General features: G+C 36.1%; 1 protein-coding gene across 8 annotated transcripts; it reads right to left on the bottom strand.

Annotated features, from left to right (window-relative positions):
• Window positions 1-510: 510 nt before the first annotated feature.
• Window positions 511-12,593, bottom strand: LOC18447919 (adenosine/AMP deaminase family protein). Of its 8 annotated transcripts, XR_016049118.1 has the most exons (12): window positions 11,881-12,593; window positions 9,914-9,984; window positions 9,449-9,540; window positions 9,294-9,353; window positions 8,953-9,186; window positions 8,663-8,739; window positions 8,433-8,502; window positions 8,220-8,342; window positions 8,045-8,111; window positions 7,875-7,979; window positions 1,004-1,108; window positions 629-933 (listed from the first exon to the last, which is right to left on the bottom strand). XR_016049118.1 is itself a non-coding variant. In XM_006858004.4 (11 exons), exons 1-11 carry the CDS (start codon window positions 12,000-12,002, stop codon window positions 809-811), a joined length of 1,137 nt encoding a protein of 378 aa, XP_006858066.3. In that variant the 5' UTR covers window positions 12,003-12,593; the 3' UTR covers window positions 511-808. The 8 variants fall into 8 exon arrangements, 4 of the variants coding, with proteins under 4 accessions (XP_006858066.3, XP_088714079.1, XP_020531553.1 ...); XR_016049117.1 differs by lacking the exon at window positions 7,875-7,979 and having other exon boundaries at window positions 511-933; XM_006858004.4 differs by lacking the exon at window positions 7,875-7,979 and having other exon boundaries at window positions 511-933; window positions 8,220-8,333.
• Window positions 12,594-12,888: the final 295 nt, after the last annotated feature.

Genomic DNA, 12,888 nt, shown 5'->3' with positions numbered 1-12,888 from the left:
ATTTTAAAAATCTAAATATCCCTATGGATATTGATAACTCGAAGTTATCAACATGCTTTGTGATTTCAGATTTTTCATATCTAAAGTGAAGGCAAATTTGGAATAAAAATAAAAAGATGCCAAGAGGATACACGCAAATTAGGGGAATTTTCTTAAATGCAATATTTATATGTGCAAAAAAAAATCCCTAAAAGACGCATTTTAAATTTTAAGAATTTTGCTTCTTTCATATTCATGATCACCAAGGCCTAGAACATGAATCCCTACAAAATTTGACTGAAAGTCCATCTTTAAGATAGATTTTAATAAGGGAACGCATGTGTACATACGAGTCGACTAACTCCAAAAATCCATCATTTTTTTCACTTTTGAACATCTAAAGTGAGATTGCAACCCGAAGAGTGTGTTTTAACATACTGAGATAGATACTACCTATAATATGAAAGATGTTCAACGTTTGACCAGTTGTCAAAATCAAGCACAAAAATAATCCAAGTGTGGGCTACTATATTGGGCGGACACATGATTTCTTTTCATATAAAAACTAATGGGGAACAAAATCAGCGCCAACCCAATACATGTGTCAAAGACTTTTTAGGGGCAGTCATTTCCCAAAGTTTTGCACCAATATTCAGACCTGGAATCAGTAAATGGAGAACAGTTTTCCAACAATTATACAAATATAGTTGATCTAGAACAACAGATTATCAAAACTGAAGTAAGCCTATGTCTAATAGAGTGCACAATGGACGGACTAAACGATACTACCGTAAATTCACCAGATAGGCATTCCAGAATGGAGTCAGCATTATAGACTGAGCTCTCCTCGCACAGAAGTGAAGGTTTTTTTCAAATCCTGTTTCACTCTATCTTCAGCAAAAGCAAACTGGATTGCATCCTCCGCCAGTTGAAACATCTCACCTCTCCCAAGACCTTCAAAAACAGACAGACTAGGAGTCACACACACACACACACACACACACACAGAGTAGTCAGGAAATACCAAAAGTGGAAGCTGCAATCTTGTACTCTCGAGAAAGACTAGTCGAAAATACCCCCGGATCATCAGTGCATAGGACCAATGGATGTTTTGCATGGTAGAGATCAACTACACAATACATATCATAAATTAGAAATACTTGACAAAAGAGTAGCATTGTTGACATGATTCCTCTGCTAATATATCTGTTTATTTCCTTTGTACATGAAACTACATTGAAAATAGCCTTCATGGCTTCACACACCAGAACTGTGAACAACAACTACGCATCCAATTCAACATGCATTGTATGGATTTGTGAAACAGGTATTCAGGGAAATAAATGTAGTGTGACAGACAAATTCTTACAATACCCCCACATAAGTTAAAAAGCCAGGAAAACATAGGAAAGTCTAATTTAGCCTACACAGTCTGGTGTCATTTAATGATTTTACATTCAGTTACATTGTTTATTTCTGCATAAAATGCCAAAAGTGTAAAGATACACGCACTGTCAGCCCTCCACTAATACCAATCTAGATCAGTAATTTTGATCTGGATAACCGATTTTCCGGGGTCAAGAAAAATGATTATTCAAAATAAAATATTATACAAAATTAGATTGAGTGGTAATCAACCTGTCCTCTGAATAGGATTAGCCTATTCTACTGACAGAATTGCCCAGGTCTCCCACACTGATTTAGGCTGTTTACCCATTATGAGAAGGAACCAGGTCAGTTCCCTACAGAACCAATCCAGATTGGCAATTTTTAAAACACCAGAGATTTAGGCTGTCTCCCCACTATGTGAAGGAACCGGGTCTGTTCCCTACAGAACCAATCCAGATTGGCAATTTTTAAAACACTAGTGTACAGTAACCACTGGAGGCACCACCATGTGTCAGAGAATATAGAGTACATATGGGGGGGGGAATGGATGGGGTGAGGTGGGGGTTGCAGCTTCTACATGTATACTATACACATCACAAATATCTCATGCTTTCTCATATAGCCAAAAAGCTGCTCAGTAAATAGGTCCACACCACAAGTTGATCACAAATCCATAAAGTTGTTGACACCAATTAACAAGAAGCCCTACTTGTATTGTTGAAGCTAGTTATAAACGTACATAAATATTTGCACTTCAGACAATTGAGAAGGAGAGATTTGACCAGCATCCCATACCACTTTAGCTGTAAAAAAATCTGGTACAAAAGGTTATAACTTAAAGTAATGAAGGAATAAGTATAACTCAAAGAACTGTTAATTTGAAACACATTGAATGTAATATGGATCAGTAGACTTAGAGAGCTTGTCAGTCCTAAGGCACTTTAATATTGCCTTAGATCTCATACAGGTCTAATAGATTCTCCCATATGATCCTCAACCATCAAAGGACCTAGCAAGTTTCTTAAATCTTCATTGTTGTTCTGGAAGGTTAGGAAAGACTTTTGTCTGCAGACTTCGCACGTATAATGGAACTTGGAAATATCATGTATCATCCACCATGTGTAAGATGATAATATAGCCTAACGGTTAGTGCAACATAGATAGGTAGATAGAGAGTTATAACGGAAAACGTATTGGTATGTGCATATTCATATAGATCCCCATCCAAAAACCTTTCTTAGAGATGCATTTGGAATCTAAAATTTCACAAGACGAAAATCTCGACCACCACAATTATGAATCAGAAAAAAAATGGGAATTTGAACTATAAAATAGAATATCTTAAAAGAATTAAAATTCATCATTTTAAAAGAGTTAAACTGAACGGTCCAAAAACAAAGTCTAAAAATCATCTATTTTTAAGACTGTTAACCTTTATTTTTTCAGATTCATGGTACTCATTAACCAATCTCTAACACAGGAATGATGAGAGCCTGCCATTTATTTCTAGTTGATTCTCATAGCATCAATTTGAGGTGTTTGGGTGTGTTTTGGTCACTAACCATGTTTAATAATTATATTTTAAATGAATGGTATCTCCACCTTAGTCGAAGGCAAGTCAAATACAACCCATTTACTACAACAGTACAGTTGCTCCAAGGGAGCATACCACTCCATTTTCCTAATGGTAAGATTATGACATTGAACTAATAGTTTTTCATATTTCTAGGAGCTAATTTCCTCGAGCTCACTTACGACCTCGACTCCCATCCTAGTGTCCCACTTCGTAGAAGCAATGTCAAACTTGTCCAAGTGATCTCAAACAAATTGAGCCTCACAAAAATATCCCAAAAGAGCCAATTGAATGATAACCAATCAAGAAGGTATTAAAAGTAACTAAATCAAGTCGAATCTAACTTACAACACTGTGGAGATATGATGCAACTCATATAAACCAGTCAAGTTCAAACCATCACCATATGATCACAATTATCCAAACTCTTCCTACCAACACGCCATCATATGCTGTTTGAAACAAATTGTTGCGGAATAGATGTTTAAAAAAAAGAAACCGTCGCTGAATGAAAGAAATATAACCATCACACTTGGATATAGGCTTGGCACTTGTTTAAATCCACACACCACTCTCTCAAGCTTACACATATAGTCTAGGTTGTCGCGTGAATTTTGATTAATACCAATGTAATTTATTCATAAATTAAGGTCTTTCATAAAAATAATATTACAAGTCATGCCAGGGTACTCTAGGAATCTATGTAACCTTAACTATGCTTCTAGAAATAGTTTGAGTGTTTGGAGGTAGTCATGTCTTTGCCTTTTTACCATGTGTTAATTGACAGTACATGTTTATATACAACAAAGTTCTGATCAGGTCAATGGAATACATACCACACTAGGGCTGGCAATGGACCAGGTGGCCCAGCTCGGCCCGGCCCAGCCCGGTCAGCCCAGCCCTAACAAACTAGGGCCTGGGCCAAGCCAAGAGGGGGCAAGGTGGAGCCAGGCCACCTGGCCCATTGCCACCCCTATAAACAAACCACGTGAATATCCCCATAGGGCCCAACACCTCTTTTATTTATCACATTAAGTACAAATGACAATAATGCCCTAATCGAATATAAAGTCAACTAAATGATCCTAACAAGACAAATTTCATGATAATATTTTTACCCCTGATAAAATATAACATTCCAAAAACTCTGTAACTACTTTTCTAAACAACTCATAAAAATCCAAAAATAAACAAATAAAATAAAAGAAACCCAAAATCCAAAAAAAAAAAAAAAAAATCCTAAAGTTAAAATCAAAATAGATATCCTTTGAAATTAAATAAAAATAATTTTGTCCTACATCAATCTCCCCTGGTTGGAGGAGTAGACTAAAGATGAATCCAATATCAAAACCACCTTCTTCCAATTTTTTCTTCTTTGTTGGTTCAAATATTATTTGTCGTAAGAAGAAATCCTCAAAAAATTGAACCTAGCATACAAACTTATCAATTTCGGCCATCCTTGAACTCGTATTAAAATATGTGTAGGAAACTTCAAGCTTATTTTTTTGTCCTTTAAAGGCCTTCTCGACATCTATTTCAGGTATGTATGGTAAGGAATTGATACAAACTTATCAAATTCGGTTAACCATGAACTCATCATAAATTGAGTAGGAAACTTCAAACTCAATATTTCACCTTCAGAAGCTTTCTTGATGTCTATTTCGTTACACTCTCTGAGTGCAACACAAAGATTTATGGTTTAGGAGTCGACCACACTTTTGTTCTGCCACTCTAAGTCCAATGCCCTAAATATCTTGAATAAGTCATCTCTTCAATAGCCTTGAGATCTTCAAAGGCCATGATTTTGATGAGTGCCCCTGCTGCCTTCTCTCCATGAGCAAGATCCTCTTTCACAACATCTTCATCTTCATCTTGAACCCTATCGTATATTGAATCTCCTAAGACATCTTCTTGTTCATCTGACCATGTATCTAAGATTGGTGGAACCTTAATCTATAACCTGCTGATGTTGGATACGACTTGCCTAAAAATCAAGAATGTCCTCCTTAAAATTGGAAACCTGATGCAGGAAGAAAAGGTGGAAAATTGAATCCACCCATTTCCAAAACTTAAAAAAAAGCAAAATCAGTAATAATGGAGAAAAAACATAGTTGTAAATCAAGCCAAGAGAAGAAGATTTTCTTTTTTCATAAAATAAAATTCATTTCCATAACATATATCTCCCAAAATATGACATCCAACATTTTACATGCCTATGAAACCCTAAATTAACTTGAGATCTAAGTAAACATTTACGACTCTAAAATATTCCTAAAACAATAATAAAATTTCAAAAATACCCCTGTGAACAGCAATGCATGAACAGTACTCATGAACCATAACTATGAACAGTAACATGAATAGTACTCATGAATAGTAAATAAAGAAAATATAAAAACCCCTAGAATCCTAAAAAAACTTAAAATGCTCTAAATAGACCTTAAAACTAAAATCAAAATATATATCCTTTAAAATTGAATAAAAATAAAGAATAAGTATAATTTTTTCCTCCATCATTCTCCCTTGGTTAGAGAAAACTCGTTTTCGAGTTTTGAAATGTGCTAGGATGAATTTAACATTCTTTAAAATTCTTCTTCTCAGTTGGTTTAAAGATTATTCGTGGTAAAAATAATTCCTCAAAAAATTGATAATGATACGCATATTGAGAAATCGATGCAAATTTATCAAATTCAACTTTTCTTGAGCTCTCATTGAAAATCGTGTAGGAAAATTCAAACCTAATTTTTTGTACTTTAGAGTCTTTCTCGATATCTATCTCATTACTCTCTGAAATCACGGCCATAATATGCGGATTTTGAGTTGACCACACTTCTACTACGCTACTTTGATTCCAATGCCCTAAATCTCCTTAATGTTTCACCTCTTTGATATGTGTAAGATCTTCATGTTTTTTTTCGTCAAAGATCGGTTCACCCACATAATCTTGATCATCATAGATTAGATCTCTTACAAAGCCTTATTCATCATCTAAGTATGTATCAAAAAATGGTGGCAGATCCCAATCTACAACCTGCTGATTTTCGAGACGACCAACACCAAAATCACCTCGTTCTCCTTCAAATCATGCAGATCAACTAAATCCCATAATCTATTCTCCCGAACATGATGCTCACAATACCGAGCACATGAATAGAACGGGTGGTTGAAGGCAGCACCAACATTCGGCTCCAACTCTTAATCAGACTCTGATTTGCACCATTCTCCATAAAAACCCTCACGATTTCGATCTATCCCTGTAGACTCATTTTCATTTAAGGCATGTTGTTGCTGGCCTCGCTTGCACAACAATGGCACTATAACCCTCTCTGTGAAGTTGTTGATTTCCTTGCATAGTTGGATCAAATCGGCATCCTTATGACTGAGACCTCCACGACAAGCCATCGCAATCTCCAACCATCCTCGAATCATGCTCTGATACTAGTTGATGTAGGAAGGAATGGTGGGAAATTGAATCCACCTTTTTTCTGAACCTTAAACAAGTAAAATCAGCGATAATGGAGGATAAACATGGCTGTAAATCAAGCCCAGAGAAGAAGAACTTTCTTCATTCATAAAAAAAAATTCATTCCCATAACATAGATATTCCAAAATGTGACATCCAACTTTTTATAAGCCTATGAAATCCTAAACTAACTTGAGATTCACGCAGACATTTAATACTCTAAACACCTAAAATAATACTAAAATTTCTAAAATACCCCTAAGAACACTAACACGTGAACAGTACCCATGAACAGTACCTATGAACAGTACCATAAATAGTACTCATGAATAGCAAATAAAAAAATATAAAAAAACCCTAGAATCCCAAAAACTTCAAAACTTCAAAACTCCAAAAATAAACCCTTAAATTAAAATCAAATTATGCATTTTTTAAAATTGAATAAAAATAAAAAGTAGGAATAATTTTACCATCCATCAAAACCCTAGAGTGATATCCACCACATCTGGGTCTTTTATCACTTTCCTCTTCGGTCAACTCTTCATGTTGAGCACGACAGTGAAAAGGATTACATTCAACATCTAGAGGGTGGTGAGATCACCCTCTTGCCCACTAGTGATGTCTGTGAGCTACTGCATCTACTAACATTTGTATTTTAAGGTCTTCAATCACCTCATCTCTGGGATCACAAAGTGGGTCTACAAAAGCCCCTATTCCACGACCACTTCTTGTTGTCATGGCCTCATCGAAATCACAAACTCTAAGCAAAGAATCAACAAAACCTCATTGAACTTAGCAAGATCTAGGTTGAATTTGGCAAAACTTGGCCCAAAATCAGCAAATCCTAGTTGTAGTTTCCTAACCTTATTATTGAAGAAACAAGAGCTTTAATACTAAATTGATGTTGGCATATTCATAGAGAACAAAAAAACAGCAATAATTCGGGGCAAACACAAGCAACAATTAGAAAAAACCTACGGTTTCTTCCTCTAAACCTACCTAGGGTCTCAATAACCTAGAGCTATTTCATAAACATTGCAAGTTCTTTTCTAAACAACTAAAAATCCTTGCAATAAAACACCCCAAAACCCCTTAAAAACCACCCTAAAAAAAAGCCCTAAAATTAAATAAAAAAAAGGCATCCTTAGACCAAAAAAAAAAAATGATGAAAATAAGAATAAAATTAAATAAAAAAAAGGCATCCTTTGACAAAAAAAAAAAAATGAAAATAAGAATAATTTTGTCCATCATCAATATGCAATGCAGCATTCAAGATTGAGCCATTAAATATTGATCAACCGTTTGATAATAAAGTCCATTATTGAATCCTTTACGTGTGATGATTTTTAAAAAATTGGATAACAAATGGAGACAATATCCCAAAATCTAGTGCAGCAAAGAAAACATGCTAAATGATAATTACAAAAAGCACAATCTAGATATGTAGCAGGAGCTCAAATAATATATTACCACAGCAAGATGTGATATAAAAAGAGAGGACAGTCTGTTCATTAAATTGCATAAAATCTGTTTCGCCTCCATCCTTAAAGTACAAATTTCATATACCAGGCAGTCCTGCAAGCAAACCAAGTGAAAATGGGAGGAGTTGATAAGGCATAGAAATGAAAAGGAGACCATACCAAAGTGATGATAATCTATAGATGAAACACTATCTGTCCTGACATTTGATGTCAAGCAAATCTCCACCTGCTCAAGTGAGGACAAAAAGAAATTAGAATGTAGTAAGATCAACAACAATGTTGTAGGTGAGACACATAAAATGGCAACAAGTTTAATTAACACAGAATGACTTACAGGAATATTGGATGACTTCAACACTTTCCAGTGTTTCTCATTGAGAAAACAAGCATGACCTATCCTTTGTGGATGAAATTCCAGCATTGCCTCGACCTCCTCTGGGTTAGGCACCTATATGCACTAAGATGTGAAAATAAACTTGTCAGCACAATCTAGCGTGCAGGTTAAAATTAAAAAACAAAAAACTACACACTTGAAGGTCCAACAGACCTCCCCACAATGAAGAGTTACTGAAAGGCCCTGTTCCCTAGCCCAATTCAATGCTGGCAAGAACGTCAACCTGCAGTATCACATTGCATAATCTGAACCTTTGAGGTTTAAGGTTATGTTGATAAAGGCTCACATAAGTGTTCAATGTTCGTTAGCAGTTATCTTTGTGGGGGTTAGAATTAGAAGAAATCAAGAAAGCAGATAGTTAAGATTTGATGAGAAACAAGTACCAATTTCCAACAACAGGATTTCCTGAAAGGTCAATGCCAACAACCCCAAGCTTCCTCATTTCCAGTGCCAGCTGAGCCTGTAGACATGAAAACTATACTTTGTTGCATTTTGGATGATTTAACCATGATAATAAGCAACTATATAGGTCGTATTAAGAATCCCTGAAATAAGCAATACACACAGAAATCACAATCCCCAATTGCACCATGGGATAATAACCACAGAGGACTGCAATAAGATCCCCAAAGTTAAGCAGGAAACTCTGAACTCAACAAGCCCCTTGACGTACTGTTTCCATTGCACCATCTGTACTCTCACGGCGGTCAATGCTTAGAAGCAGCCGAACATATATTTGGTTTCCTTTTTTTGTTTTGGATGAGTCATTCATAAGTGGGGACTCTTTAGAGCTCTCAGTCCTTTCATCTGAAGGAATAAATAGAACTTCGACTGCCTCTACAGCCTTCAAGCCATCTATGACTGCTTCCATATAAGAGCGTTTAGTCATACCGATAGTCTCATTCTTCTGCAAAATGGAAACCAGAGCTTCTATTTACAACAAATAGTTTTTAATGCTTAAACAACCATCAACTCTTCAAAGGCAATGACGTGAAAGTTTAGAAGATGAAGCACCTTTGGAGTAGTCCGCAACTCCAAATACACTGTATTCTCAGCAGCAAAATCTTCGACCACCTGTACAGAGGCAAAAAGTGGCAGCCATTTAATGTATTAGCATAAAATGCATGCCAAAAATACTATGGGGTATCAGTTCACAAGGACAAACATACTTCTTTGGTGATCCTAGTGACAGTACCATGATCAGTTGTACATATGTGGATCAAATCAAACATTCTGAAGCACTCTGGCAGAGAGCGATCACCTGCAAGAAGATATCACTCAAACATAGATGAATCAATACATAATAAAAAATCACAGAAAAAAATAAAACTGAATGTGATATTAAAATGATCATGAACATCTAGTTGGATTTGAGCCCATTAATGTATTAAAAAGTAAGAAGAGAGAAGGCGTAGGGGAACTGCCGTTACGATTAGTTTAGAAGATTACTTAAGATCTTCTACCTAATATTTAAAAATGGTTTCTGAAGTAAACCGAGGCATAGCATGGAAATAGATATCTTTTGATTTCATCCTTCATCTAATCCTTACATATACCTAAGCCATGAAGAAATATGGAACACAGTGACAAACTGCCACCCAATGACAAAGTAAAAAGGACAGAGTGTTGCATACCCTTCATGATCACATGTTCGATATCAGCAGATACAGCATTCATCTTTTGACCTAAGCCTCTTGCAAGTTCACTGCGCAAAGCAATGTAGTCAATTGTCCAGAAATTAAGAAATAACAACACAATAATCAATCATTCACATGTTTTCTCTTTTTTCTTTTCTTTGTTTTTGTTTTTTTTTTTTTTGAGAGAGAGAGAAGTTAACTGTATGTCATTAATATTAAAAAAAAAAAGCACTAACCACTCACACATTAATTACAATCTAGGCAAAAATACAACTTCAGAAATGTTGAAAAAAATAAAAATGTGGGCAAGCAGAGGTGGAAATGCAAAGAGTAGAGTAACATCGGAATGGTATGACCATATCGGGTATCAGGGAAAACACATTTACAGTGGAGGCACATGTAAACTTTTTAGCCTTCATTTAAAGAAACAAACTTGATAGAACTCCCTTTAAGAGAATTGGGTTTCAATTGGACAAATAACCAAGTAGACAAGGCCATGACAAGAATTAAAAGGTTTCCAGTGAATGATTATTGTAAAGTTGCATGCCCAAAGATGTCACCAAGGGCTCATCCAAATCAGAGGGAAGTTGTAAGGGGCCAGCATGGTCAAGTAATGCATGTGATTATTTCACTGCAAAAAAGGCACTTTGTAAGGGGTCGACATGGTCGAGAAAGTAATCCAATGATTATTTCAATGAGTTAGAAGCACTTTCTTAGAGGCCTCCAGGTTCTAATTATGGCTAATTCAATTGCCTAAACAAGGAGAAACTTGACAACAATCAGCTCCATTAGCCCCAGTCATGGTAACATTAGAGGGATAAATACCACAATGCTCACCACAGAATGTAAGAGTAAAGAGCAAGACAAGTAATACTTGCAGAGCAACAGTAAATAATAAGAATGCTGTAAAAGGTCCACCCTCTCCACCAAAGAGATTTTCATCTGAACATAATAATTTCTTCTTTCACATTACAAATAACATCAAGATTATGTATCCTATGACCTAATTTGCAAGCATTTTTCCAAAATTATCTTTCTTTAACCACCATTTGGGCTATCTGACAACCATTCCAGTTTCTTGTTGGTGCATCAATTCGACAGTAAAAATGCCATTATACTACTTATCAGAGCTTAATAACAACTAAATTGGAGAAAGAAAAATCTGAAGTCAACACAAACAATAGAACATCAAATCTAAAGGACACGAAGACAGAATTGTCACATAGGCAGCAAGTGTTAAGAATATAACAAGGCAAAAATCTAATTTGTAGCAAACAAAAGGAAATGAAAATAGGGCATAAAAGAGTTGGAATTCGATTCAACAGCAGGATCTTTCAAGATGCAACTATACTATACCAGAGCTTAATAACAACTAAAATTGGAGAAAAAAAAGAATCGAAATGGAGACAAATAAATGAACATCAAATCTAACAAAAATAAGACCGAACGCAGTCACAAAGAAAAGACAACGAGATTAAATGTTGCCAAATAAGCAGAAGTATAAGCACATAAAAAGGCAGAATACTAATATTTAGGAAACAATAGGAAAAGAAAATAGGGCATAGCATCACTGAAGCAATGCAGATAGAAACTGCCATTAATCGCCCCTAAAGAACAGAAATAACTCGAGAAGGGAGGTAAACTGTAAGGTGTATATAAATAAATAAACTAAAAATAAGAATTTAGAAACAAGTTATAAAGAAAAAGAAAATGAAATGGACCGCAGTACATATAAGATTAAAACCAGAGATAGAAACCAAACCTGAAAATTTATAAACAAAAAGAAAATAGCATAATGTTGAAAGATATACATATAGAGAGAGACAATAGGAGCAGGAAACGAAGTTCTTAGGGAGAGATGAAGCTAGATTAGAGATAAATAGAGAGTAGGAGCAGGAAATGAAGTCCCCTCAGAGACTAGAGAGAGAAAGTAAGGTGATAAATGGCTAGAGAGAGAGAGTTACAGCAGTGTGGAGTTTCTGATGGAGCCATTGAGGTGAGCATGAAGCTCAATCTTGGGCTGCGACACCCACCAATCCATGTCTCCATTCTCTTCCCCCATATTTTTCCCCTTTCTCATTTCCATTTCTTCTTCAATTTTAAACTTTTCTTTCTTGCACACAGTTTCCCCCTCCCGCTCACTCTCTCTCTCTCCCCTCTCTCCTCTCCCTCTCTCTCTCCTCTCCCTTCTCTCCTCTCCCTCTCTCTCCTCTCCCTCTCTCTCTCCTTTTCTTGCGCACAGTGTCTCTCTCTCTCTCTCCTTTTCTTGCGCACAGTGTCTCTCGCTCTCTCCTTTTCTTGCGCACAGTGTCTCTCTCTCTCTCCTTTTCTTGCGCACAGTGTCTCTCTCTCTCCTTTTCTTGCGCACAGTGTCTCTCTCTCTCCTATTCTTGCGCACAGTGTCTCTCTCTCTCCTATTCTTGCGCACAGTGTCTCTCTCTCTCTCCTTTTCTTGCGCACAGTGTCTCTCTCTCTCTCCTTTTCTTGCGCACAGTGTCTCTCTCTCTCTCCTTTTCTTGCGCACAGTGTCTCTCTCTCTCTCCTTTTCTTGCGCACAGTGTCTCTCTCTCTCTCCTTTTCTTGCGCACAGTCTCTCTCTCTCTCTAAGTCTCAACAAACAACCACCGAATGCAGCCAATTGAAGTCCATTGCAATTGATCGTTTATATGGTCACGATGAGTTGATGTGCTACCCACCCTTTACAAAGTAAGAGAAGGTACCTCAAAGCACCGTTTTTCGGAAGGTAGCGGTCTGTATAGAGCCTAGGCTCTAAACAATCACATTAGAGCCTACCTTTAAATTGTGTCTACAAATGCGGTTTCAATATTGAAAATCTTTGTCATAGCCTTCAAATATATTTTTATTTTTATTTATAAAGTTTAAAGTTTCAAAAATAGTGTAGATCAATATATCCTTAAAAATCTTTAAAATTGACAGTTTAAAAATACATTATAAAATATATTATTTTCAAA

Source organism: Amborella trichopoda, chromosome 2 (assembly GCF_054954075.1).
Source record: "Amborella trichopoda isolate Santa Cruz 75 chromosome 2, AtrichopodaSantaCruz75HAP2 v2.0, whole genome shotgun sequence".
Lineage (NCBI taxonomy): Eukaryota > Viridiplantae > Streptophyta > Magnoliopsida > Amborellales > Amborellaceae > Amborella > Amborella trichopoda.
Note: the sequence above shows the minus strand (reverse complement) of the source record. Positions and strands in the feature narration are given on the sequence as shown.